At 52.3% G+C, this 27,368-nt stretch overlaps 2 protein-coding genes across 3 annotated transcripts; both read right to left on the reverse strand.

Moving 5' to 3' along the window:
- Positions 1-1,383: 1,383 nt before the first annotated feature.
- Positions 1,384-27,034, reverse strand: LOC110480028 (sarcoplasmic/endoplasmic reticulum calcium ATPase 1). Of its 2 annotated transcripts, none has more exons than XM_077789562.2 (22): positions 25,740-27,034; positions 24,341-24,358; positions 23,566-23,648; positions 21,349-21,453; positions 18,449-18,587; positions 17,404-17,484; positions 16,629-16,714; positions 14,554-14,851; positions 13,699-13,865; positions 13,201-13,289; positions 12,448-12,550; positions 11,807-11,938; positions 11,051-11,176; positions 10,170-10,388; positions 8,551-8,886; positions 7,489-7,709; positions 7,167-7,369; positions 6,427-6,512; positions 6,198-6,331; positions 5,357-5,474; positions 4,509-4,626; positions 1,384-1,733 (listed from the first exon to the last, which is right to left on the reverse strand). In XM_077789562.2, the coding sequence occupies exons 1-22, from the start codon at positions 25,855-25,857 to the stop codon at positions 1,699-1,701; spliced, it is 3,015 nt and encodes a 1,004-aa protein (XP_077645688.1). In that variant the 5' UTR covers positions 25,858-27,034; the 3' UTR covers positions 1,384-1,698. The 2 variants fall into 2 exon arrangements, with proteins under 2 accessions (XP_077645688.1, XP_085449607.1); XM_085593481.1 differs by lacking the exon at positions 1,384-1,733 and adding an exon at positions 3,864-3,883.
- Positions 2,038-3,842, reverse strand: LOC146765949 (uncharacterized). The gene is made up of 2 exons (XM_085593482.1): positions 2,658-3,842; positions 2,038-2,617 (listed from the first exon to the last, which is right to left on the reverse strand). Exons 1-2 carry the CDS (start codon positions 3,660-3,662, stop codon positions 2,450-2,452), a joined length of 1,173 nt encoding a protein of 390 aa, XP_085449608.1. The 5' UTR covers positions 3,663-3,842; the 3' UTR covers positions 2,038-2,449.
- Positions 27,035-27,368: the final 334 nt, after the last annotated feature.

The raw sequence follows: 27,368 nt of genomic DNA on the forward strand, positions 1-27,368 counted from the left end.
GGAAACATCTCCAGGGGGTTTGGGGTGGTGGAAACATCTCAGGAGGGTTCTGGAAACATCTCCAGGGGGTTTGAGGTGGTGGAAACATCTCGGGGGGTTCTGGAAACATCTCCAGGGGGTTTGGGGATGGTGGAAACATCTCAGGAGGGTTCTGGAAACATCTCCAGGGGGTTCTGGGGTGGTGGAAACATCTCAGGAGGGTTCTGGAAACATCTCCAGGGGGTTCTGGGGTGGTGGAAACATCTCAGGAGGGTTCTGGAAACATCTCCAGGGGGTTTGAGGTGGTGGAAACATCTCGGGGGGTTCTGGAAACATCTCCAGGGGGTTTGGGGTGGTGGAAACATCTCAGGAGGGTTCTGGAAACATCTCCAGGGGGTTTGAGGTGGTGGAAACATCTCGGGGGGTTCTGGAAACATCTCCAGGGGGTTTGGGGATGGTGGAAACATCTCAGGAGGGTTCTGGAAACATCTCCAGGGGGTTCTGGGGTGGTGGAAACATCTCGGGATGGTTCTGGAAACATCTCCAGGGGGTTCTGGGGTGGTGGAAACATCTCAGGAGGGTTCTGGAAACATCTCCAGGGGGTTCTGGGGTGGTGGAAACATCTCAGGAGGGTTCTGGAAACATCTCCAGGGGGTTCTGGGGTGGTGGAAACATCTCGGGGGGGTTCTGGGAGGGGATTTTTTTTGGGAATTTTATGGTGAATTTTGGGAATTCGGTGAATTTGGGGATTTTTTTTTTAGGGACAAATTTTAGAATTTTTGGGGATAATTTTCAGGATTTTTTTGGGGACAAATTTCACTTTTTGGCTGAATTTTGGGACTTTTTGGGGACGAATTTTGGGATTTTTTTTTTTAGGGACAAATTTTGGAATTTTTCCGGGCTAAATGTCAGGATTTTTTTGGGGACAAATTTCACTTTTTGGCCGAATTTCGAAACTTTTTGAGGATGAATTTTTGGGATTCTTTTTAGGGACAAATTTCGGAATTTTTCCGGGCTAAATGTCAGGATTTTTTTGGGGATAAATGTCACTTTTTGGCCGAATTTTGGGACTTTTTGAGGATGAATTTTTGGGATTCTTTTTAGGGACAAATTTCGGATTTTTTCCGGGCTAAATTTCAGGATTTTTTGGGGATAAATGTCACTTTTTGGCCGAATTTTGGGACTTTTTGAGGATGAATTTTCGGGGTTCTTTTTAGGGACAAATTTTGGAATTTTTCGGGTACAAATTTCAGGATTTTTTTGGGGACAAATTCCACTTTTTGGCCAAATTTCGCACCTTTTTGGGGACGAACCTTCGGGATTTTTTTCCCCCCCACGTGACCCCGCCCCCGATCCCCTCCCCCACCCTCCCCCTCCCCCACCCCCCCAAAAAAACCCCCAAAATCGGGGGGTGGGGGAGGGGCAATTCCCTTTATTGGCAATAAATAAGCGAGGCCGGGGGGGGGAGGGGCGGGGTGGGGGAGGGGCCAACTTTGGCCACGCCCCCTCCCCAAATTTTGGGGGGTGGGGTTTTTTTGGGGGGGGGGCCCCACTGCAGGGGGCGACCCCAAAACCCCCCCGGGGGGGGGGGGGGGGGAATTTGGGGGTGGGGGAGGGGTGGGGTGGGGGAGGGGCCAACCTCGGCCCCGCCCCCTCCCCGGGTTTGGGGTCCGGGGGGGGTCGGGGGTCCCCGAAATCCTCCTGGGGGTCCCCGGGGCGTCACTTCCGGCGCTGCTTCCGGCCGGGCTCCTCCGCTGCGGGGGGGAGGGGACGCGGCGGTGACGTCATCGGCGGGGCGATGACGTCATCGTTGTGACGTCATCGAGGGGGAGGGGTTTGACCCGCCCACCCCCATCCCCCATCCCCCCCCCGGTGGAGAAAGGGGGGGAGGGGACACGGGGGGGGGGGGGGGGAGCAATGACGTCATAAAGGGGAGACAATGACGTCATAATGGGGGGACAATTATGTCATAATGGGGGGACAATGACGTCATGGGGGGACAATTATGTCATAGGACAATGACGTCATAGGGGCAATGACGTCATAGGGGCAATGATGTCACATGGGGGGGACAGTGACGTCATGGGGGAGCAATGACGTCATAGGGGTGGCAGTGACGTCATAGTGGGAACAATGACGTCATAGGGGGTAAAGAGTTATGTCATGGGGACAATGACGTCATAAAGGGTGGGACAATGACATCATAGGGGATGATGACATCATAGGGGACAATGACGTCATGGGGGCAATGACATCATAGGGTGAGTCAATGACGTCATAGGGGACAATGACATTGTGGGGGAACGATGACGTCATGGGGGAAATTGATGACGTCATGGGTGTGGCGGTGACGTCACAGGGAGGTGACAGTGATGTCATCGGGGAACAATGGCGTCAAAAGGGGACAATGACGTCATGGGGCAGTGACGTCATCGGGGGGAACAATGACGTCATGGGGGTGGCGGTGACGTCACAGGGAGGTGACACCGAGGTGACAGTGGGGACAATGAGAATGAGGTGACCCCGAGGTGACCCCGAGGTGACCCCGAGGTGACCCCGAGGTGACAATGGGGACAATGACACCGAGGTGACAATGCAGGTGACACTGAGATGACAACGAGACCGAGGTGACACCGAGGTGACACCAAGGTGACAATGGGGACAATGGTGACACTGAGGTGACACAATGGTGACACCAAGGTGACAATGGTGACAAAGGGGACAATGACACCGAGGTGACAATGGGGACAATGAGGTGACCCCAAGGTGACCCCGAGGTGACAATGGGGACAAGGTGACAATGGGGACAATGACACCGAAGTGACAATGGGGACAATGAGGTGACAATGGAGGTGACCCTGAGGTGACAATGGCGACAAGGTGACAATGGGGACAATGGGGACAATGGGGACAATGACACCGAGGTGACACTGAGATGACACTGAGGTGACAATGGAGGTGACCCCAAGGTGACAATGGGGACAATGGTGACACCGAGGTGACAATGGGGACAATGACACCAAGGTGACAATGAGGTGACAATGGTGACACTGAGGTGACCCCGAGGTGACAATGGGGACAATGAGATGACAATGGAGGTGACCCTGAGGTGACAATGGCGACAAGGTGACAATGGGGACAATGGGGACAATGACACCGAGGTGACACCAAGGTGGCACTGACACCAAGGTGACACTGAGGTGACACAATGGTGACAATGGGGACAATGGTGACAATGGAACTGAGGTGACAATGGTGACACCGAGGTGACACAGATGTGACACTGAGGTGACACCGAGGTGACAATGACACTGAGGTGACAATAGGGACAATGGTGACAATGGTGACACCAAGGTGACAATGGTGACAATGGGGACACCGAGGTGACACTGACACTGAGGTGACAATGGTGACAATGGTGACACTGAGGTGACAGTGGTGACAATGGTGACACTGAGGTGACACTGACACTGAGGTGACAATGGTGACAATGGTGACAATGATGACACTGAGGTGACAATGGTGACAATGGTGACACCAAGGTGACAATGGGGACAATGGGGACAATGGGGACAATGGGGACAATGACATTGAGGTGACACCAAGCTGACAATGACACTGAGGTGACACCAAGGTGACAATGGGGACAATGGGGACAATGGGGACAATGGGGACAATGACATTGAGGTGACACCAAGCTGACAATGACACTGAGGTGACACCAAGGTGACAATGACACTGAGGTGACACCAAGGTGACACTGAGGTGACACTGAGGTGACAATGGTGACAATGAGGTGACACCGAGGTGACACTGACACTGAGGTGACAATGGTGACAATGGGGACAATGACCCCCGGTGTCCCTGGGTACCTGCGGGCGGTGCCGGGCCCGGCCGGGTCACGCTGGGGACGAGAAGATGGAGATGGAGATGAGAGGGGGAGGGGACAGCGGGGACGGGGGGACAACGAGGGGACAACGAGGGGACCAGGAGTGACCAGGAGTGACCACAGAGTGACCACGGAGTGACCATGGACCAGGAGTGACCATGGAGGTGACCAGGAGATGGTCAAGGGGATGGGGAGGTGACCATGGAGGTGACCATGGACCAGGAGGTGACCATGGACCATGGAGGTGGCCATGGAGGTGACCAGGAGATGGTCACGGTCACCTGGAGATGATCAAGGGGACACAGAGGGGATGGACGTGACCACAGACCATGGAGGTGACCATGGAGGTGACCAGGAGATGATGGTCAAGGGGACAAGGAGGTGACCATGGAGGTGGCCATGGACCAGGAGGTGGCCATGGTGGTGACCATGGAGGTGACCAGGAGATGATGGTCACGGGGACAGGGATTGGGTGGAGGTGACCTTGGACCATGGAATTGACCATGGAGGTGACCAGGAGATGGAGAAGATGGCCAAGGTCACCTGGCCACAACGGAGGTGACCACGAAGGGTGGAGGAGCCCCGAGGGGGTCAGGAGGGGACACGGGGACAGCCCGCGGTGGCCGGGCCACCTCCTCACCCTCCAGGTAGTTCCTGGCGATGAACTTGAGGGCCTCGTCCAGCAGGATGACCGGGAAGGAGATCTTGATGACCATCAGCCAATGGGTCAGCGTCAGCGGCGTCAGCTTGAAGATCATCTGGGGACACCGGGCGACATGGCTGGGACCTCCTCCCGGGCCACCGGGGCCACCACCGGGGCCACCAGAGAAACTTTGTGGCCACCAGAACCCACCCGTGGCCACCAGAGTGACCCCGTGGGCAGCAGAGTCACTCAAGGTCAAAGGTCGCCATCTTGGTGGCCACCACCCCAAGGTCCCCAAGGCCACCACCCAATGACCACACCTTGATGACCACCACCCCAAGGTCCCTATGACCACCCCCATAATGTCCCCAAGGCCACCACCCCAATGTCCTCAGGGCCACCACCCCAATGTCCCCATGACCACCACCCCAAGGTCCCCAAGGTCCCCAAGGCCACCACCCCAATGTCCTCAGGGCCACCACCCCAAGGTCCCCATGACCACCACCCCAAGGTCCCCAAGGTCCCCAAGGCCACCATCCCAATGTCCCCATGACCACCACCCCAAGGTCCCCAAGGCCATCACCCCAATGTCCCCAAGGTCCCCAAGGCCACCACCCCAAGGTCCCCAAGGTCCCCAAGGCCACCATCCCAATGTCCCCATGACCACCACCCCAATGTCCCCAAGGTCCCCAAGGCCACCACCCCAAGGTCCCCAAGGTCCCCAAGGCCACCACCCCGGTGTCCACATGACCACCACCCCAAGGTCCCCAAGGTCCCCAAGGCCACCACCCCAAGGTCCCCAAGGTCCCCAAGGCCACCACCCCGGTGTCCCCGTGTCCCCTTACGGGCAGGGGGTCGATGTAGAGGATGACGAAGTGCAGGGACATGGAGAGGCAGATGGAGCCCATCAGCCAGATGTTCACCCATGGTGGCATCCGGGCCAGCGACTGGTTCTCCGACAGGCTGGGGACAGGGGGGACAACAAGGTCACCATGGGGACATTGAGGTGGCCATGGGGACATCGAGGTCACCATGGGGACATCAGGGGTGGACAGGGCCCATCAGCCAGATGTTCACCCATGGTGGCATCTGGGGTGGGATTCTTGGAGAGGTTGGGGACAGCGAGGACATTGAGGTGGCCGTGGGGACATTGGGGTGGCCATGGGGACATCGGGGATGTTGATGACCACGATGACCACAATGACCACGATGACCACAACGACCATGACCACAACAATGACAATGACAATGACAGAGGTGACAATGACCACCATGAAGATGACCACCATGAAGATGACCACCATTAAGCTGACCATGCTGACCACGCTCCTCACCTGTTGAGGGCATTGCACATCTCGATGGTCACCACGATGACCATGACCACAACCATGACCACAACAATGACAATGACAGAGGTGACGATGACCACGATGAAGGTGACCATTGTGACCACCATGAAGATGGCCATGGTGACCACGATGAAGACGACCACACTGACCATGTCCCTCACCTGTTGAGGGCGTTGCACATCTCGATGGTGACCATGATGACCATGACCACAATGACCACAATGACCACAATGACCATGACCACAATGACAATGACAATGACAGAGGTGACGATGACCATGGTGACCACGCTGAAGATGACCACGCTGAAGATGACCACACTGACCGCGTCCCTCACCTGTTGAGGGCGTTGCACATCTCGATGGTGACCAGCACCGACAGCGCCATCGTCATCGGCACCGGCGACTCGAAGATGTCGCAGTCCAGCCCCTCAAAGTCCACGTTGTGCTCGGAGCACTGCATGAAGTGGGTCTGGGGGGACACCAGGGTCACCTCGAGGTCACCTCGGGGACATCTGGGGACACCTGGGGACACCCAGGGACACCTGGGGACGCTCGGGGACTCACCAGCTGGTGGTAGCTGACGTTGGGTCCGTCCTCAGCGAAGAGGAACCACCAGGCGGCCGCTCCCACCGTGGCGGCCCCGACGTAGCCTGGGGGGACAAACGGGGGGTTGGGGACACCTGGGGACCTCCAAGGGGCCACCTTGAGGGTCTCCAGGTGGTTTTTGGGGATCTCCAGGTGGTTTTATGAGGTTCTCAAGAAGATCCTGTGAGGTTCTCGAGGTGTTCCTCACGAAGTTCCTCAAGGAACCTTCTACCATGGGGGTCTCAAGGTGATTTTTTGGGCTTTTCCAGGCGGTTTTTTAGGGTCTCCTGGTGGCTTTTTTTGGGTTCTCCAGGTGGTTCCTCAAGGAACCTTCCCCCTGAGACTCCTCAATCTGATTTTTTTGTGTTCCCAGACATTTTTATGGAGCCTCCAGGTGGTTTCTTTGGGTTCTCCAGGTGGTTCCTCGAGGAACCTTCTCCCCGAACCTCCTCAATCTGATTTTTTTGTGTTCCCAGATGTTTTTAAGGAGTCTCCAGTTCGGTTTTTAGGGTTCTCAGAAGATTTTTAGGGTCTCCTGGTGGTTTCTTTGGGTTCTCCAGGTGGTTCCTCAAGGAACCTTCCCCCCTAACCTCCTCAATCTGTTTTTTTTGTGTTCCCGGACGTTTTTATGGAGTCTCCACCTCACCTCCAGACCTCTCCTCACCCAAGCGACCCCAGAGTGACCAGGAGGTGCCCGCGGTGGCCGGGTGGGCGCTCACCTCCGATGGCCAGGTAGCGGAAGAAGAGCCAGCCGGAGATGAGCGGCTCCTTGGGGCTGCGCGGGGGCTTGTCCATGATGTCCAGGTCGGGCGGGTTGAAGCCCAGGGCGGTGGCCGGGAGCCCGTCCGTGACCAGGTTCACCCAGAGCAGCTGCACCGGGATCAGCGCCTCGGGCAGCCCCAGCGCCGCCGTCAGGAAGATGCTGGGAGGGGGCGGCAGGGACCGGGTCAAACTGGGACCAACTGGGACAAACCGGTGGGAACCAGCCCAAACTGGTCCAACGTGGTGGGAAGGGGTCCAAAGCGGTGCCGGGCTCCTCACCAGACGACCTCGCCCACGTTGGAGGAGATGAGGTAGCGGATGAACTGCTTCATGTTGTTGTAGATGGCCCGGCCCTCCTCCACGGCCGCCACGATGGTGGAGAAGTTGTCGTCGGCCAGGACCATCTCCGAGGCCGTCTTGGCCACGGCCGTGCCCGAGCCCATGGCGATGCCGATCTCGGCCTTCTTCAGCGCCGGCGCGTCATTGACGCCGTCGCCCGTCTGCGCCGGAGGCGGGAGAAAGGAGGTGGGGTGGGGTTGGGCGGGTGGTGGGACCCCGTAACTGCATCAGAAATCCTTGGGGGAACCTCAAAAGGAGGTGGGGTTGGTGGTGGGAACCCATAACTACGTTGGAAATCCTTGGGGGAACCTCAAAAGGAGGTTGGGCAGGTGGTGGGACTCCGTAACTACATCAGGAATCCTTGGGGGAACTTCAAAAGGAGGTGGGGTTGGTGGTGGGACTCCGTAACCACGTCCACCAAGAACTTCCAATACCAAACCTCCATAAATCCATGGTGGACCTCCATAACCCCACCCAAACCCCCCCAAACCCCATGGTGGACCTTCATAGCCATGTCCATCAACACCTTTCACCCCCAAACCCCCATAAACCCATCATAAACCTCCAAAACCCCCCTAAACCCCCCCAAACCCCATGGTGGACCTCCATAACCACGTCCACCATGAACTTCCAATACCAAACCCCCATGAACCCATCGTAAACCTCCAAAACCCCCCAAACCCCTCCAAAACCCCTCCAAACCCCATGGTGGATCTCCATAACCACTTCCACCATGAACTTCCAATACCAAACCCCATAAACCCATGGTGGACCTCCATAACCACATCCACTAAGAACTTTTGATCCCAAACCCCCATAAATCCATGGTGGACCTCCATAACCCCACCCAAACCCCCCCAAACCCCCTGGTGGACCTCCATAACCACGTTCATCAACAACTTCCAATACCAAACCTCCATAAATCCATGGTGGACCTCCATAACCCCACCCAAACCCCCCCAAACCCCATGGTGGACCTCCATAACCACGTCTCCCGCTCACCATGGCGGTGATCTCGTCGAAGGACTGCAGATACTCCACGATCTTGGACTTGTGGGTGGGCTCGACGCGGGCGAAGCAGCAGGCGCGGCGGCAGGCCTCGCGCTGCTCGGCCAGCGGCAGGTCGTCGAACTCGCGGCCGGTGTAGGCGCGGCCGGAGACCTCCTCGTCCTCGCCGAAGATGCCGATGCGGCGGCAGATGGCGATGGCCGTGCCCTTGTTGTCGCCGGTGATCATGATGACGCGGATGCCGGCGTCGCGGCACAGCCGGATGGAGCCCATCACCTCCTTGCGCGGCGGGTCCAGCATGCCCACGCAGCCCACGAAGGTCAGGTCGGTCTGGAGAAGGTCACCGCGTGGGGTTGGAGGTGGTGGGAGATCCGGAAGTTGGGTCGGGAGAAGATCAAGGAAGGGGAAGATCCAAAAATGGGGTTGGGAGGACATCAAGGGCCAGGAACCACCAAAAGTGGAATTTTGGAGGACATCAAGGAGCAGGAACCTCCAAAAATGGGGTTTGGAGGACATCAAGGACCAGGAACCTCCAAAAATGGGGTTTGGAGGACATCAAGGGCCAGGAACCACCAAAAGTGGAATTTTGGAGGACATCAAGGAGCAGGAACCTCCAAAAATGGGGTTTGGAGGACATCAAGGAGCAGGGACCTCCACAAGTGAAGTTTTGGAGGACATCAGGGAAGAGGAACCTCCAAAAATGGGGTTGGGAGAAGATCAAGGAAGGGGAAGCTCCAAAAGTGAAGTTTTGGAGGACATCAAGGAGCAGGAACCTCCAAATATGGGGTTTGGAGGACACCAAGGAGCAGGAACCATCAAAAATAGGGTTTGGAGGACATCAAGGACCAGAAACTTCCAAAAATGGAGTTTGGAGGTCATGGTGGACCAAGAACCTCCAAAAGTGAAGTTTTGGAGGACACCAAGGAGCAGGAACCACCAAAAATGGGGTTTGGAGGTCACGGAGACCTCCTGAAAAGCCCAGAGAAGGTTCCAGGTGCTCCCACAGTGCCAAGAAGCTCAAAAGGACCCAAGAACTCCCCAAAAACTCAATCCCACCACTCAAACCAAGATCCCACCACCCAAAAACGAGATCCCACCACCCAGTTTGAGGTCCCACCACCCAATTTGAGGTCCCACCACCCAAAAATGAGATCCCACCACCCAATTTCAGGTCCCACCACCCAATTTAAAGTCCCACCACCCAGTTTGAGGTCCCACCACCCAATGTGAGGTCCCACCACCCAAAAATGAGGTCCCACCACCCAATTTCAGGTCCCACCACCCATTTTGAGGTCCCACCACCCAATGTGAGGTCCCACCACCCAAAAATGAGGTCCCACCACCCAAAAATGAGGTCCCACCACCCAATTTCAGGTCCCACCACCCAAAAATGAGGTCCCACCACCCAATTTCAGGTCCCACCACCCAAAAATGAGGTCCCACCACCCATTTTGATGTCCCACCACCCAATTTGAGGTCCCACCACCCAAAAATGAGGTCCCACCACCCAATTTCAGGTCCCACCACCCAAAAATGAGGTCCCACCACCCAATTTCAGGTCCCACCACCCATTTTGAGGTCCCAGCGCCCAGGGACCCCTCGGGGCCGCCCACCTCGTACTCGGCGAACTTGGAGGAGTCCTCGAGGACCATGTCCTCCTTCTTGGGCGGCGCGTCGCGGGTGGCCAGGGCCAGGCAGCGCAGGGTGTCCCTGCCCGTGCCCCACTCCCGGATCACGGCCTGGATCTTCTCCTTGACCGCCGGCGTCAGCGGCACCCGCGCCGTGCCCACCCGGACGTAGCTGCAGCGGTCGATGACGCCCTCGGGGGCACCCTGGGGTGGGACACGGCGGCGGTGGGCTGGTGGGATGGAGCTTGGAGATGGTGGGATGGAGCTTGGAGAAGCTGGGATGGAGCTTGGAGAAGGTTTGGGGTGGTGGGATGGAGGTTGGAGAAGGTTTGGGGTGGTGGGATGGAGCTTGGAGATGGTGGGATGGAGCTTGGAGAAGGTTTGGGGTGGTGGGAACAAGGTTGGAGAAGGTTTGGGGTGGTGGGATGGAGGTTGGAGATGGTGGGATGGAGCTTGGAGAAGGTTTGGGGTGGTGGGAACAAGGTTGGAGAAGGTTTGGGGTGGTGGGAACGAGGTTGGAGAAGGTTTGGGGTGGTGGGATGGAGGTTTGGGGTGGTGGGATGGAGCTTGGAGAAGGTTTGGGGTGGTGGGACCGAGGTTTGGGGTGGTGGGACCAAAGTTGGAGAAGGTTTGGGGTGGTGGGATGGAGGTTGTAGAAGGTTTGGGGTGATGGGACCAAGGCTAGGGTGGTGGGATGGAGCTTGGAGAAGGTTTAGGGTGATGGGACCGAGGTTTGGGGTGGTGGGATGGAGGTTGTAGAAGGTTTGGGGTGATGGGACCAAGGTTAGGGTGGTGGGACCAAGGCTGGAGAAGGTTTGGGTGGTGGGACCTCCAGGTGACCTCAGGTGACCTCCAGGTGACCCCACCTTGACGAACATCTTGTTGCCCACGGCGGCGCGCGAGGCCTTGGCCGGCGAGCAGAAGACCGACATGGACTTCCTGTCCCTGGAGAACTCCAGCGTGAACTCCTTCTTCATCAGCTGCTTGATCACCTGAGGGACGGGAGGTGACCATGGTGGGACAGGAGGTGACACCAGGGACAGGAGGTGACCAAGGTGGGACAGGTGGCCAGAAGGTGACACGGGTTCTCCAGGTGGCCCAGAAGGTGGCCCAGAAGGTGACCAAGGTGGGACAGGTGGTGACACAGGTTCTCCAGGTGGGACAGTGGCCAGAAGGTGACACGGGTTCTCCAGGTGGCCCAGAAGGTGGCCCAGAAGGTGACCAAGGTGGGACAGGTGGCCCAGGTGGGACAGGAGGTGACACGGGCTCTCCAGGTGGGACAGGAGGTGACCAAGGTGGCCTTGGACAGGTTCTGGACCCGTGGTGGGACACGAGGCCACCGAGATGTGGAGACCATGGGGACAACCATGGAGAAGGTGACAACGGGAGGTTCTCCAGGTGTCCCTGGTGACCCTGGTGGCCCTGGTGACACTCCTGTCACTGTCCTGCTCCACCCTGGACAGGCTGGAGGACACCAGAAGATGGGGAGAAGCAGAGGAACCGTGGAGAAGGTGACAACGGGAGCTTCTCCAGGTGGGACAGGTGGCCCAGAAGGTGTCCCTGGTGGCCCTGGTGGCCCCGGTGGCCCAGGTGACCCCGGCGGTGGCCCAGGTGACACTCACGGCGTTGCAGGCGTTGGCGCGCTCCACCTTGGACAGGTTCCTGACGTCGGTGTTGAAGACGTTCATCTTCTCCACCAGGCAGGTCAGCGCCGTCTCGGTGGCCTCGCCGACCTTCTCGTAGACACCCTTGGCCTGAGGGACGGGGACACTCAGCGCGGGGACACCTGGTGGCCCACCTGGTGGTGACACTGGTGGTGGCCCCATGGTGGCCCTGGTGGCCCCGTGGTGACTTCAGTGGTCCAGGTGGTCCTGGTGGTGGCCCTGGTGGTGGCCCAGGTGATGACCCCAGTGGTGGCCCCCATGGTGACCCTGATGATGACCTCAGGTGATGGCCCAGGTGGTCCAGGTGGCCCTGGTGGTGGCCCTGGTGGTCCAGGTGGGACAGGAAGGGACAACCCCAGGGGGTTGAGGACACCTGGAGGTGGCCCAGGTGACCCCTGTGGTGGCCCAGATGACCCAGATGACCCCAGTGGTGACCCCCATGGAGACCCCGATGGTGGCCCCATGGTGGCCCAGATGGTGACCCAGGTGATGACCCTGATGGTGGCCCTGGTGGCCCCTGTGGTGACCCCCATGGTGGCCCTGGTGGTGGCCCCGGTGGTGACCCCCATGGTGGCCCCGGTGGTGGCCACCGCTGTCACCTCGTTGTAGTCCAGCGAGGAGTCGTTGCAGAGGGCGCAGATGGTGGCCAACTCCACCAGGCCATCGAACTGTCCCGCCTTGACCGGCCGCTCCTGCTTCAGCCTGGGGACACCAGGGGACATTTGAGAAGATCTTGAAGAACCTCTGAGAAGCTTTTGAGGACTTCTGAGAAGCTTTTGGGGACCTCTGAGAACGTTTTTGGGACCTCCAAGAAGGTTTGGGGATTTCTGAGAAGGTTTTGAGGACATTTGTGAAGGTTTGAGGACCTCTGAGAAGGTTTTGAGGACCTCCGATAAGGTTTTGAGGACATTTGAGAAGGTTTTGAGAACATCTGAGAAGGTTTGAGGACCTCTGAGAAGGTTTTGAGGACATTTGAGAAGGTTTTGAGAACCTCTGAGAAGGTTTTGAGGACATTTGAGAAGGTTTTGAGAACCTCTGAGAAGGTTTGAGGACCTCTGAGACGGTTTTGAGGACATTTGAGGTTTTGAGGACCTCTGAGAAGGTTTTGAGGACCTCTGAGAAGGTTTTGAGGACATTTGAGAAGGTTTTGAGGACATCTGAGAAGGGTTTGAGGACCTCTGAGAAGGTTTGAGGACCTCTGAGAAGGTTTTGAGAACATCTGAGAACGTTTGAGGACCTCTGAGAAGGTTTTGAGGACCTCTGAGAAGGTTTTTGGGACATTTGGGGAGGTTTTGGAGGTCTGGAGCTCTCGGGGTGGCTTTTGGGGACATCTGGGGACATCCTGGACTCACACTTCTCCTTCGGGGGCGTAGGTGGAGCCGGTGATGGAGAACTCGTTGAGGGAGCAGACGTCGCCCTCCACCTTGTCCATGATGAACATCTGGGGACAAACGGGGACCCGTGGGCACCTCTGGGGACACCTCAGGAGGTTCCTGGGGGGTTCCTCGGAGGAACTTTGGGGTCTCCTGGAGGAACTTTGGGGTTTCCATGGAGATTTTGGGTTCTCCATGGACATTTTTGGGTTCTCCATGGACGTTTTTGGGTTCTCCATGGACATTTTGAGGTTTCTGGAGAAATTTTGGATTTCCAGAAGAAACTTTTGAGGTCTCCAGAAGAAATTTTGGGTTCTCATGGACATTTTTGGGTTCTCCAGGGAAATTTTGGGTTCTCATGGACATTGTGGGTTCTCCATGGACATTTTGGGTTCTCCATGGACATTTTGGGTTCTCCATGGACATTTTTGGGTTCTCATGGACATTTTGGGGGTTTTGGGGGTTTTGGGGTCCCACCTTGCAGACGGACATCTGGTTGGTGGTGAGGGTGCCGGTCTTGTCGGAGCAGATGACCGAGGTGCAGCCCAGGGTCTCCACGGAGGGCAGGCTCCTGACGATGGCGTTCTTCTTGGCCATGCGCCGCGTGCCCAGCGCCAGGCAGGTGGTGATGACGGCCGGCAGGCCTGGGGGGACATCCCGGGTCACCGGGGCCACCAGGACCCCAAACCATCTCCAGAACCCCATAAGTGACCATGGATGGTCCACAAACCACCAGAAACCATCTCCAGAACCCCATAAATGACTACAAGTGGTCCATAAATGACCCCGAACCATCTCCAGAACCCAACCAACGACCACAAAAGTTCTCCAAAACCCCACAAACCACCCCAAACCATCTCCAAAACCCCATAAGTGACCACAAATGGTCCATAAACGACCCCAAACCATCCCCAGAACCCCATAAATGACCTCAAATGTTCTCCAGAACCCCATAAATGACCATGAATGGTCCACGAACCACCACAAACCATCTCCAGAACCCCATAAATGACCATGAATGGTCCACAAACCACCACGAACCATCTCCAGAACCCCATAAATGACCATGAATGGTCCACAAACCACCACGGACCATCTCCAGAACCCCATAAATGACCATGAATGGTCCACAAACCACCACGAACCATCTCCAGAACCCCATAAATGACCACGAATGGTCCACAAACCACCACGAACCATCTCCAGAACCCCATAAATGACCACGAATGGTCCACAAACCACCACGAACCATCTCCAGAACCCCATAAATGACCACGAATGGTCCACAAACCACCACGAACCATCTCCAGAACCCCACCACCCCCCGCCCACCTTCAGGGATGGCGGCCACGGCCAGGGCCACGGCGATCTTGAAGTAGTAGATGGCGCCGCGGATCCAGGAGCCGCCGTGGACGGGGTCGTTGAAGTGGCCGATGTTGATGGCCCACACGGCCACGCAGATGAGCGAGATGACCTTGGAGAGCTGCTCGCCGAACTCGTCCAGCTTCTGCTGCAGCGGCGTCTTGTCCTGCTCGGTGGCCGCCATCTCGTCGCGGATCTTGCCGATCTCCGTGTTGACGCCCGTGGCCACCACGATGCCCACGGCCTTGCCCGCCCCGATGTTGGTGCCCTGCGCGGTGGAACGGGCAGGAGAAGGTTGGGGGGGTTGGACACAAAATTGGGGGTTTGGAGGAGAAGTTTTGGGGTTTGAGGAGAAAATTTGGGGTTTGAGGAGAAGTTTTGGGGTTTGAGGAGAAAATTTGGGGTTTGGTGGAGAAAATTTGGGGTTTGGAGGAGAAGTTTTGGGGTTTGGTGGAGAACTTTTGGGGTTTGGAGGAGAAGTTTTGGGGTTTGAGGAGAAATTTTGGGGTTTGGAGAAGTTTTGGGGTTTGGAGGAGAAAACTTGGGGTTTGAGGAGAAAGTTTTGGGGTTTGGTAGAGAAGTTTTGGGGTTTTGAGGAGAAGTTTTGGGGTTTGGAGAAGTTTTGGGGTTTGAGGAGAAATTTTGGGGTTTGGAGAAGTTTTGGGGTTTGGAGGAGAAAATTTGGGGTTTGAGGAGAAAGTTTTGGGGTTTGGTAGAGAAGTTTTGGGGTTTTGAGGAGAAGTTTTGGGGTTTGGAGAAGTTTTGGGGTTTTGAGGAGAAATTTTGGGGTTTGAGGAGAAAATTTGGGGTTTGGAGAAGTTTTGGGGTTTGAGGAGAAAATTTGGGGTTTGGTGGAGAAGTTTTGGGGTTTGGAGAAGTTTTGGGGTTTGAGGAGAAAATTTGGGGTTTGGTGGAGAAGTTTTGGGGTTTGAGGAGAAGTTTTGGGGTTTGGAGGAGAAGTTTTGGCGTTTGAGGAGAAATTTTGGGGTTGGAGGAGAAGTTTTGGGGTTTGAGGAGAAGTTTTGGGGTTTGAGGAGAAAATTTGGGGTTTGGTGGAGAAGTTTTGGGGTTGGAGGAGAAATTTTGGGGTTTGGAGGAGAAAATTTGGGGTTTGGAGGAGAAAAATTGGGGGTTGGACACAAAATTTTGGGTTTGGAGAAGAGGTTTTGGGGTTTGGAGGAGAAAATTTTGGGGTTGGAGGAGACGTTTTGGGGTTTGGAGGAGAAGTTTTGGGGTTTGGAGGAGAAAATTTGGGGTTTGGTGGAGAAGTTTTGGGGTTTGAGGAGAAAATTTGGGGTTGGAGGAGAAGTTTTGGGGTTTGGTGGAGAAGTTTTGGGGTTTGGAGGAGAAAATTTGGGGTTTGGTGGAGAAGTTTTGGGGTTTGGAGAAGTTTTGGGGTTTGAGGAGAAAATTTGGGGCGTTGAGGAGAAAATTTGAGGTTTTGAGGAGAAAATTTTGGGTTTGGACACAAAATTTGGGGTTTTGAGGAGAAGTTTTGGGGGTGGAGGAGAAAATTTGGGGTTGGGGGAAAAAATGTTGGGGGGATTTTGGCAATTTTTGGGTGTTTTTGGGGGGCGTTTTGGCGGATTTTGGGGATTTTTTTTGAGATTTTTTTGGGGGATTTTGGGGATTTTTTTGAGGTGATTTTGGGTTTTTTTGGGGGGGATTTTGGAGCTTTTTTGGGGGGATTTTGGGGATTTTTTTGAGATTTTTTGGGGGGGATTTTGGAGCTTTTTTGGGGGGATTTTGGGGATTTTTTTGAGGTGATTTTGGGTTTTTTTGGGGGGGATTTTGGAGCTTTTTTGGGGGGATTTTGCGGATTTTTTTTTTGGAGATGATTTTGGGGATTTTTGGGAGATTTTGGCGATTTTTGGGTGGGCGTTTTGGCGGTTTTTGAAGCTTTTTTCGGAGATTATTTTGGCGATTTTTTTGCGGTTTTTTGGGGTTTTTCGGGTGGATTTTGGAGTTTTTCGGGGGGGGCTTCGGTGACGTCACCGGGGGTCCCTGATGACGTCAGCGATGACGTCAGTGATGACGTCACCCACCGAGAAGAGCATGTTCTTCTTGTCCTGGTTGACGGCGCGGGGGTCGGGCACCGGGTCCGTGTGCTTGATCACCGACACCGACTCGCCTGCGCCGGCGCAGACCGGTTCAGACCGGTTTGGACCAGTTCAAACCAGTACAAACCAGTATAAACCAGTTTAAACCATTATAAACCAGCATAAACCACTATAAACCACTATAAACCATTATAAACCAGTATGAACCAGTACAAACCAGTATGAACCAGTCTGGGACGCAGCAAAGCCACCCTCAATTTCCACTGAGATCCCAGTATAAACCAGTACAAACCAGTTCAAACCGGTATAAACCAGTTTAAACCAGTATAAACCAGCATAAACCACTATAAACTGCTATAAACCATTATAAACCAGTATAAACCAGTATAAACCACTATGGACCAGTATGGACCAGTCTGGGACACAGCAAAGCCACCCTCAATTTCCACTGAAATCCCAGTATGGACCAGTTTAAACCAGTTTAAACCAGTATAAACCAGTATAAACCAGTATAAACCAGTTTAAACCACTATAAACCAGTTTAAACCAGTATAAACCAGTATAAACCAGTACGAACCAGTATAAAAATCCCCTTCAACCTCAGTTTCCCCCCGTTTTTAACCCTTTAATCCCCTCCCAGTCCCTCCCAGTCCCTCCCAGTTTGTCCCAGTCCCTCCCAGTTCCCTCCCAGTTTGTCCCAGTTTGTCCCAGTCCGGTCCCAGCCCCCTCCCAGCCCAAACCAGTCCAAACCAGTACGAACCAGTAAGGATGGACTGGTCGACGCGCAGCGTGGTGGATTTGATGGAGATGATGCGGATGTCGGCCGGGACCTTGTCCCCAACTGGGAACGGAGCGGGGTCAAACTGGGACAAACTGGGAGGGACTGGGACAAACTGGGAGGGACTGGGATGGAACTGGGATGGAACTGGGTTATACTGGGAGGGACTGGGAGGGACTGGGAGGGAACTGGGAGGGACTGGGATAAACTGGGAGGGAACTGGGAGGAACTGGGACAAACTGGGAGGGACTGGGAGGGATTGGGAGGGACTGAGTTATACTGGGAGGGAACTGGGATGGAACTGGGTTATACTGGGAGGGACTGGGAGGGACTGGGAGGAACTGGGACAAACTGGGAGGGAGTCAAAGGTTCTTTGTCACCCCAATGACCCTTGGGTGACCCCTGGGTGTCCCCAAGGTCCCCAAGGTCCCAGTGACCCCTGTGACCCCCGTGACCCCCGTGACCCTTGGGTGTCCCCATGACCCCGTGACCCCGGTGACCCCTGGGTGTCCCCAATGTCCCCAATGTCCCCGTGACCCCGGTGACCCCAGTGACCCCGGTGACCCCTGGGTGTCCCCATGACCCTTGTGACCCCTGGATGTCCCCAATGTCCCTGGTGTCCACCTTGACCCTGATGTTCCTCAACGTCCTCCTGACCTCAATGTCCCCAATGTCCCTTTAACCCCTGGATGTCCACAATGACCCCAATGTCCCCATGACCCCTGTGACCCCAGTGACCCCGGTGACCCCTGGGTGTCCCCGTGACCCCGGTGACCCCTGGGTGTCCCCAATGTCCACCAATGTCCCCCAATGTCCAAAATGTCCCTGGTGTCCACCTTGACCCTGATGTTCCTCAACGTCCTCCTGACCTCAATGTCCCCAATGTCCCTTTAACCCCTGGATGTCCCCAATGACCCCGTGACCCCAGTGACCCCTGGGTGTCCCCATGACCCCGGTGACCCCTGGGTGTCCCCATGACCCCGGTGACCCCTGGGTGTCCCCATGACCCCGGTGACCCCGCTGTCACCTGCCACCTCGGCGATGTCCCCCGGGACGAGGTCGCGGGCCTTGATCCTCTGCACGGCCTTGCGGTCGCTGCGATAGACTTTGCCCATCTCGGGCTCGTACTCCTTCAGCGCCTCGATGGCGTTCTCGGCGTTCCGCTCCTGGGGGGACATTGGGGACATCATGGACATCTTGGGGACATTGAGGACATCATGGACACCTTGGGGACATCATGGACACCTTGGGGACATCCTTGGAACAGGTTTGGGACATTGGGGACACCACAGAGACACCACAGGGACGTCACAGGGACATTGGGGACATCATGGACACCTTGGGGACATCCTTGGAACAGGTTTGGGACATTGGGGACACCACAGAGACACCACAGGGACGTCACAGGGACATTGGGGACATCATGGACACCTTGGGGACACCATGGACACCTTGGGGACATCACAAACATCATGGAGACACCACAGGGACATTGTGAGGGACACTATGGACGCTCCTTCAGCGCCTCGATGGCGTTCTCGGCGTTCCGCTCCTGGGGACACCTTGGGGACATCCTTGGGGACCTCCTTGGGACATATGGGACATCATGGGGACATCCCTGGGGACATCTTGGGGACATTGGGGACATCTTGGAGACATCACAGACATCATGGAGACACCACAGGGACACTGTGAGGGACACAATGGCCTCGATGGCGTTCTCGGCGTTCCGCTCCTGGGGACACCAAAGGGACGTTGGGGACATTGGGGACATCATGGACACCTTGGGGACATCCTTGGAACATTGGGGACACCATGGGGACACCACATGGACACCACAGAGACACCACAGGGACATTGTGAGGGACACAATGGACGCTCCTTCAGCGCCTCGATGGCGTTCTCGGCGTTCCGCTCCTGGGGACACCACAGGGACGTTGGGGACATCACGGACATTGGGGACATCATGGACACCCTGGGGACATCCTTGGAACAGGTTTGGGACATTGGGGACACCACAGAGACACCACAGGGACGTCACAGGGACATTGGGGACATCATGGACACCTTGGGGACACCATGGACACCTTGGGGACATCACAGACATCATGGAGACACCACAGGGACATTGTGATGGACACAATGGACGCTCCTTCAGTGCCTCGATGGCGTTCTCGGCGTTCCGCTCCTGGGGACATTGGGGACACCATGGGGACACCACATGGACACCACAGAGACACCACAGGGACATTGTGAGGGACACAATGGCCTCGATGGCGTTCTCGGCGTTCCGCTCCTGGGGACACCAAAGGGACGTTGGGGACATTGGGGACATCATGGACACCTTGGGGACATCCTTGGAACAGGTTTGGGACATTGGGGACACCACAGAGACACCCCAGGGACGTCACAGGGACATTGGGGACATCTTGGAGACATCACAGACATCATGGAGACACCACAGGGACATTGTGAGGGACACAATGGCCTCGATGGCGTTCTCGGCGTTCTGCTCCTGGGGGGACATTGGGGACATCATGGACACCTTGGGGACATCATGGACACCTTGGGGACATCCTTGGGACATTGGGGACACCACATGGACACCACAGAGACATCACAGGGACATTGGGGACACCTTGGAGACATCTTGGGGACCTCCTTGGGACAGGTTTGGGACATTGGGGACACCACAGGGACACTGGGGACATCTTGGGGACATTGGGGACATCTTGGGGACACCTTGGGGACATCGTGAAGACATCAAAAGACAACACAGAGACCTTGGGGACACCAAAGGACACCACGAGAACGAAGCTCCCCCAGATCCCCCCAAAACGTCCCCAAATGTCCCCAAAATGTCCCCAAATCCCCCCAAAATGTCCCCAAATCCCCCCAAATGTCCCCAAAATGTCCCCAAATCCCCCCAAAATGTCCCCAAATCCCCCCAAATGTCCCCAAAATGTCCCCAAATCCCCCCAAAATGTCCCCAAATTTCACTAAAATGTCCCCAAATCCCCCTAAAATTTGCCCCAAATCCCCCCAAAATATCCCCAAATCCCCCCAAAAATGTCCCTAAAACGTCCCCAAATTCCCCCAAAATGCCCCCAAAATGTCCCCAAATCCTCCCCAAATGCCCTTAAAATGTCCCCAAATTTCTCTAAAATTCCCCCAAATCCCCCCAAAATGTCCCCAAATTTCTCTAGAATTCCCCAAAATCCCCCAAATCCCCCCAGAAATGTCCCCCAAATGTCCCCAAATTCCCCCCAAATGTTCCCCAAAATCCCCCCAAATTCCCTCAAAATCCCCGCAAAATCCCCCAAATGTCCCCAAATGTCTCTAAAATTCTCTGAAATTCCCCAAATTCCCCAAAATCCCCCCAAATGTCCCCAGATGTCTCTAAAATTCTCTAAAATTCTCTAAAATCCCCCAAATTCCCCAAAATCCCCCCAAATGTCTCTAAAATTCTCTAAAATTCTCTAAAATCCCCCAAATTCCCCCAAAATGTCCCCAAATCCCCCCAAATGTCCCCAAATGTCTCTAAAATTCCCTAAAATCCCCCCAAATCCCCCAAATTTCCCCAAATCCCCCCAAAATGTCCCCAAATCCCCCCAAATGTCCCCAAATGTCTCTAAAATTCTCTAAAATCCCCAAAAATCCCCCAAATTCCCCCCAAATCCCCCCAAAATGTCCCCAAATCCCCCCAAATGTCCCCAAATGTCTCTAAAATTCTCTAAAATTCCCCAATTTCCCCCAAATCCCCCCAAATGTCTCTAAAATTCTCTAAAATTCCCCAATTTCCCCCAAATCCCCCCAAATGTCTCTAAAATTCTCTAAAATTCCCCAATTTCCCCCAAATCCCCCCAAATGTCTCTAAAATCCCCAAAAATCCCCCAAATTTCCCCAATCCCCGATCCGCGGGCGCACCTGCCAGACGCCGACGACGGCGTTGGCGATGAGGATGAGGAGGATGACGAAGGGCTCCACGAAGGCCGTGATGGTCTCCTCGCCCTCCTCGAACCAGGCCAGCACCTGGCCGGAGCCAAAATCACCCAAAGTATCCCAAAAATCACCCAAAATCCCCAAAAATACCCAAAAATACACCAAAAATACCCCAAAAATCCCCAAAAATACACCAAAAATACCCAAAAATACACCAAAAATCACCAAAACAGCCCAAAATCAACCAAAATATCCCAAAAATCCCCAAAACAGCCCAAAATCACCCAAAGTATCCCAAAAATCCCCAAAAATAAACCCAAAATCAACAAAATCCCCAAAATACCCAAAAATCCCCAAAAATCCCCAAAAATCACCAAAACAGCCCAAAATCACCCAAAATATCCCAAAAATCCCCAAAACAGCCCAAAATCACCCAAAATATCCCAAAAATCCCCAAAAATACACCCAAAATCACCAAAAATCACCAAAACACCCCAAAAATCCCCAAAACACCCCAAAATCACCCAAAGTATCCCAAAAATCCCCAAAACATCCCCAAACATCCCCAAAAATACACCAAAAATCAACAAAATCCCCAAAATCCCCAAAAATCACCAAAAATCACCAAAACACCCCAAAAATACCCCAAAAATCCCCAAAACACCCCAAAAATACCCCAAAAATCACCAAAAATCACCAAAAATCACCAAAACACCCCAAAAACCCCCAAAAACCCCCCAAAAATCCCCCAAAATCCCCCAAAAATCACCAAAAATACACCAAAAATCACCAAAACACCTCAAAAATCATCAAAACAGCCCAAAAATCCCCAAAATACCCCAAAAACACCCCAAAAATCCCCAAAAATACCAAAACGTCCCAAAGTCCAAAAAATCCCAAAAAATAGAAAAAAAATTCCAAAAATTCCCCTCAGAAAAACCCAAACCCCCCCCCCCCAAAAAAAAAATCCCCAAAAATTAAATAAAAAACCAACCCGAAAAAACTAAAAAAAAAAAAAAAAAAAACTCAAAAAAAAAAGAATAAAAAAAAAATCCAAAAAAATTGGAGAAAATCCCAAAAAAATCACCAAAAAAACCCCAAAAAACCACCCCCCAAAAAATAAAAAAAATCCTAAAAAATGCCCAAAAATATCCTCCTTGAAAAACCTCCCAAAACAAACAATTTCCAAAAAAAAACCTCCAAAAATCCCCAAAAATCCCCAAAATACCAAAACACAAAAAAATCCCTCAAAAATTCCAAAAAAATTCCCCAAAAATTCCAAAAAAATCCCCAAAAATTAAAAAAAAATCCCCCCTGAAAATCCCCAAAAAAAAACCTCCTAACACAAACAAACAAACAAAAAATTAAAAAAAAAAAAAACCCAAAAATGCAAAAATCCCCCAAAATTCCAAAATTTGGGAGATTTTGAGGCCATTTTGGGATATTTTTGTGTGATTTTTGGGGCCATTTTTGGGATATTTTTGGGGCCATTTTTGGGATATTTTTTGGCCATTTTTTGGGTCATTTTTTGGATATTTTTGGGATATTTTTGGGGGATTTTTTGGCCTTTTTTGGAGGGATTTTTGAGGGATTTTTGGGATACTTTGGGGTCATTTTGGGATATTTTTGGGCCATTTTTGGGCCATTTTTGGGGCCATTTTTGGGATATTTTTTGGGCCATTTTTGGGGGATTTTTGAGGGATTTTTTTGATATTTTTGGGCCATTTCTGGGATATTTTTGGGATATTTTGGGGGGATTTTTGGGATATATTTGGGGGATTTTTTTGGCCTTTTTTGGGGGGATTTTGGAGGGATTTTTGGGGGATTTTTGGGATATTTTTGGGGGAGTTTTGGGAAATTTTGGGGCCATTTTTGGGGGATTTTGGGGGGATTTTGGGGGGATTTTTGGGCTATTTTTGGGGGATTTTTGGGGGATTTTTGGGGGATTTTTTGGCTATTTTTGGGGGATTTTTGGGGGATTTTTGGAGGGATTTTTGGGGGATTTTTGGGCTATTTTTGGGCTATTTTTGGGCTATTTTTGGGCTATTTTTGAGGGATTTTTGGGGGATTTTTGGGCTATTTTTGGGGGATTTTTGGGGGATTTTTGGGCTATTTTTGGGCTATTTTTGGGGGATTTTTGGGGGATTTTTGGGGGATTTTTGGGGGATTTTTGGGCCGTTTTGGGGCGTTTTTGGGACTCACGAAGGAGATGCAGGCGGCCAGGAGCAGAATCCGCACCAGGAGATCCTCGAACTGCTCCACCACCAACTCCCAGATGGATTTACCTGAGGAATTCCGGGGGAATTTGGGGGAAATTTGGGAATTTCGGGCGTTTGGGGAGACAGTTGGGGATTTGGGGGAGAAAATTTGGGGATTTTGGGGGGAATTTTAGGGGAATTTTGGGGATTTTGGGGAGAAATTGGCGGGAAATGAGTGAAAATCCTGAGGGTCTGGGGGGAAATTTGGGAATTTTGGGGAAAATCTGGGGAATTTTCAGGGATTTTGGGAGGAATTTGTGGGAATTTTGGGGATTTTGGGGAAATTTGGGGATTTTTGGAGAAAATTTGGGGTTTTGGGGGGGAATTTGAGGATTTTAGGCAAAATTTGGGGATTTTTGGGGAAATTTGGGGTTTTAAGGGGGGAATTTGGAGATTTTTGGGAGAAATTTGGGGATTTTGTGGGGAAATCTGGAGAATTTTGGAATTTTTAATGCATTTTTGGGGCTTTTGGGTGAAATTTGGGGATTTTGGGGCATTTGGAGACACTTTTGGGAGCTTTTGGGGTTTTTTTGGGGATTTGGGGAAAATTTGGGGGGAAATTCGTGACTTTTTGGGTTTTTGGGACTTTTTGGGACATGTTGGGGATATTTGGGGGCCAGCTGGGAATTTTTGGGGACAATTCTGGAGATTTTGGGGTCATTTTTTGGATATTTGGGGACATTTTTGGGATATTTTTGGGAAATTTTGGGGTCACTCACCTTCCTCTGCTGGCAGCTCTGGGGAGAGAGGGAACAGGTCAGAGGGGACCCCCAAAATCCCCAAAATCCCCCAAATTTTGACCAAAACCCCCCAAAAATCCCCCCAAATTCCCCAAAAAAATCCCCAAACCGCCAAAATCCCCCAAACCCCCCCCAAAAATTGCCACAATTCCCCAATTTTTGACCAAAATCCCCCCAAAATCCTGATTTTTTTTTACTAAAATCCCCCCCAAATTTCCCAAAAATCCCCAAATCTCCCCCAAAAAAACCAAAAATCCCCAAGATCCCCAATTTTTTTACCAAAATCCCCCCAAAAAACCCCCAAATTTCCCCAAATCCTCCCAAAATCCCCAGATTTTTTTACTAAAACCCACAAAAAACCTCAAATCTCCCCAAAAATAATAATAAAAAAAATTCCCCCAAAATCCCCCCAAATTCCCCATTTTTTTACCAAAATCCCCAAAACCTCCCAAAATCTCCCCAAAACCCCCCCAAAATCCCCAAATTCCCCATTTTTTAACCAAAATTTCCCTGAAATCCCTGATTTTTTTTACCAAAACCCACCCAAATTCCCCCCAAAATTCCCAAAAATCCCAACCCCCCCCGAAAATTCCCCAAAACTCAAAAAAAACCAAAAAATCCCATTTTTGCCCAAAAATCCCATTTTTTTCCCCAAACAAATCCCAAATTTTCCCCCGCAAAATCCCAATTTTCTCCCAAAAATCCCATTTTCCCCCCAAAATCCCAAATCTTTTCCCAGAATTCCCAATTTTCCCCCAAAAATTCCAATTTCTTCCCCCCAAAACCCATTTTTCCACAAAAACCCATTTTCCCCCCAAAATCCCAAATTTTTCCCCTAAAATTTCCAATTTTTTTTCCCCCAAAATCCCATTTTTTCCTAAAAAATCCCATTTCCCCCCCAAAATTCCAAATTTTTCCCCTAAAAAATCCCACTTTTCTCCCCAAAAAATCCCATTTTTATCCCCAAAATTTCCCAAAAAAATCCCAATTTTTCCTCCCAAAATTTCCCAAAAAGTCCCATTTTTTCCCCCAAAAAAATCCCATTCCCCCCCCCAAAATCCCTTTTTTCCCCCCCAAAAATCCCTTTTTTTTCCCCAAAAACTCCCATTTTTCCCCCCAAAATTTCCCAAAAAATCCCATTTTCCCCCCAAAAAAATCCCAATTTTCCCCCCAAAAACTCCCGATTTTCCCTCCAAAAATTCCCAATTTTTTCCCCCAAAATCCCCATTTTCTTCCCAAAAAAATCCCAATTTCCCCCCCTAAAAAATCCCAATTTTTTCACAATTTTTTCCCCAAAAATCCCATTTTTTTTCCCCGAAATTGCCAATTTTTCCCCGATTTTCCCCAAATTGCCGTTTTTCGCCCCAAAGCCCCTCACCGTTGGGGCCGTATTTCTCCAGGCTCCTCTTGACCTGCTCGGGGCTCAGCCCGACGCCCTCGGTGACCCCGAAAAACGCCAAACACTCCTCGGCCGTGCGCGCGTGCGCGTTCTCCATGGCGGCCCCAAATTCCCGAAAAACGGGAAAAAACGGGAAAAAAAACGGGGAAAAAAACGGGGAAAAAACGGGGAAAAAAACCAAAAAAAACGGGGAAAAAAACGGGGAAAAAATGAGGAAAAACGGGGGAAAAATGAGGAAAAACGGGGGAAAAATGAGAAAAAAAAGGGGGAAAAATGAAATTAAAACTCAAAAAAAGAGGGAAAGAATGAGGAAAAATGGGGAAAAAACGGGGGAAAAATTAAAAAAAAAAAGGGGGGAAAAATGAAATTAAAACTCAAAAAAAAGAGGGAAACAATGAGGAAAAATGGGGAAAAAACGGGGGAAAATTAAAAAAAAAAAGGAGAAAAAAATGAAATTAAAACTCAAAAAAAGAGGGAAACAATGAGGAAAAATGGGGAAAAAACGGGGGAAAATAAAAAAAAAAAGGGGGGAAAAATGAAATTAAAAGTCAAAATAAAGGGAAAAAAAGAGAAAAAATGGGGGGAAAGTGAGAAGAAAAGGGGGGAAAAGAAATTAAAACTCAAAAAAAAGGGGAAAAAAATTTAGAAATAGGGATAAAATAAATAAAAGGGGAACAATTAAAAATAAAAGGAAAAAATAAATTTAAAAAAAAGGGGAAACAAAGAACAAAAAAGGAAAAAAAAATCAAAAAAAGGAACAAAAAATAAACAAAAAAAGGAGAAAAAATTAAAAAAAAAAGGGACAAAAAATAAGGAAAAAAAAGGAAAAAAAAACTAAAACAGGCCAAAAAAAGGCCCGAAAAGAATAAAATTAAAGGGGGGAAAAAAATAAATAAATTAAAATAAAAGAGTAATGAGGGGTGAAATTAAGACTACAGAAAGTTAATTAAGTGGATTTATGATTAAAATAATTTAAAGCGAAATTAAGAAGTAAATTTTTTTTTTTTTAAAAACTGCCAAAAAATCAAATGAAAAACCTGAATTTAAAGGGGAAAAAAAATCAAATTAAAAGGGGGGAAAATCGGATTAAAAGGGGAAAAAAACAAAAAAAAAATCGAATTAAAAGGGGGAAAAAAACCCCAAAAAATTTCAATAAAAAAGCCCCAAAAAAAGGGGGAAAATCCCCCAAAAAAGCGAATTTTTCCCCCTCCCCCCCCCAGATTTCGGCGCCGCCGCTCGAGGCGCTTTGGGGGAGGGGGCGGCGGCCGCGGGGGTTAAAAAGGGGGGGAGGCCCCCCCAAAAGTGTCCCCAAAATGTCCCCTCCCCCCCCTCCCCCCCCCGGGGTCGTGTTCGGCCCCTCCCCCACCCCCTGGGCCCCTCCCCCCCCCCCCAAAAATCCCCCTCAGCCCCTCCCCCACCCCAAAATCCACTCCTGGCCCCTCCCCCACCCCAATTCCCCCTCAGCCCCTCCCCCACCCCAAAATCCACTCCCGGCCCCTCCCCCACCCCAAAAATCCCCTCAGCCCCTCCCCCACCCCAAAATCCACTCCTGGCCCCTCCCCCACCCCTGGGCCCCTCCCCCACAAAAAATCCCCTCAGCCCCTCCCC

Source organism: Lonchura striata, chromosome 16, assembly GCF_050655825.1.
Source record: "Lonchura striata isolate lonStrDom1 chromosome 16, ASM5065582v1, whole genome shotgun sequence".
Lineage (NCBI taxonomy): Eukaryota > Metazoa > Chordata > Aves > Passeriformes > Estrildidae > Lonchura > Lonchura striata.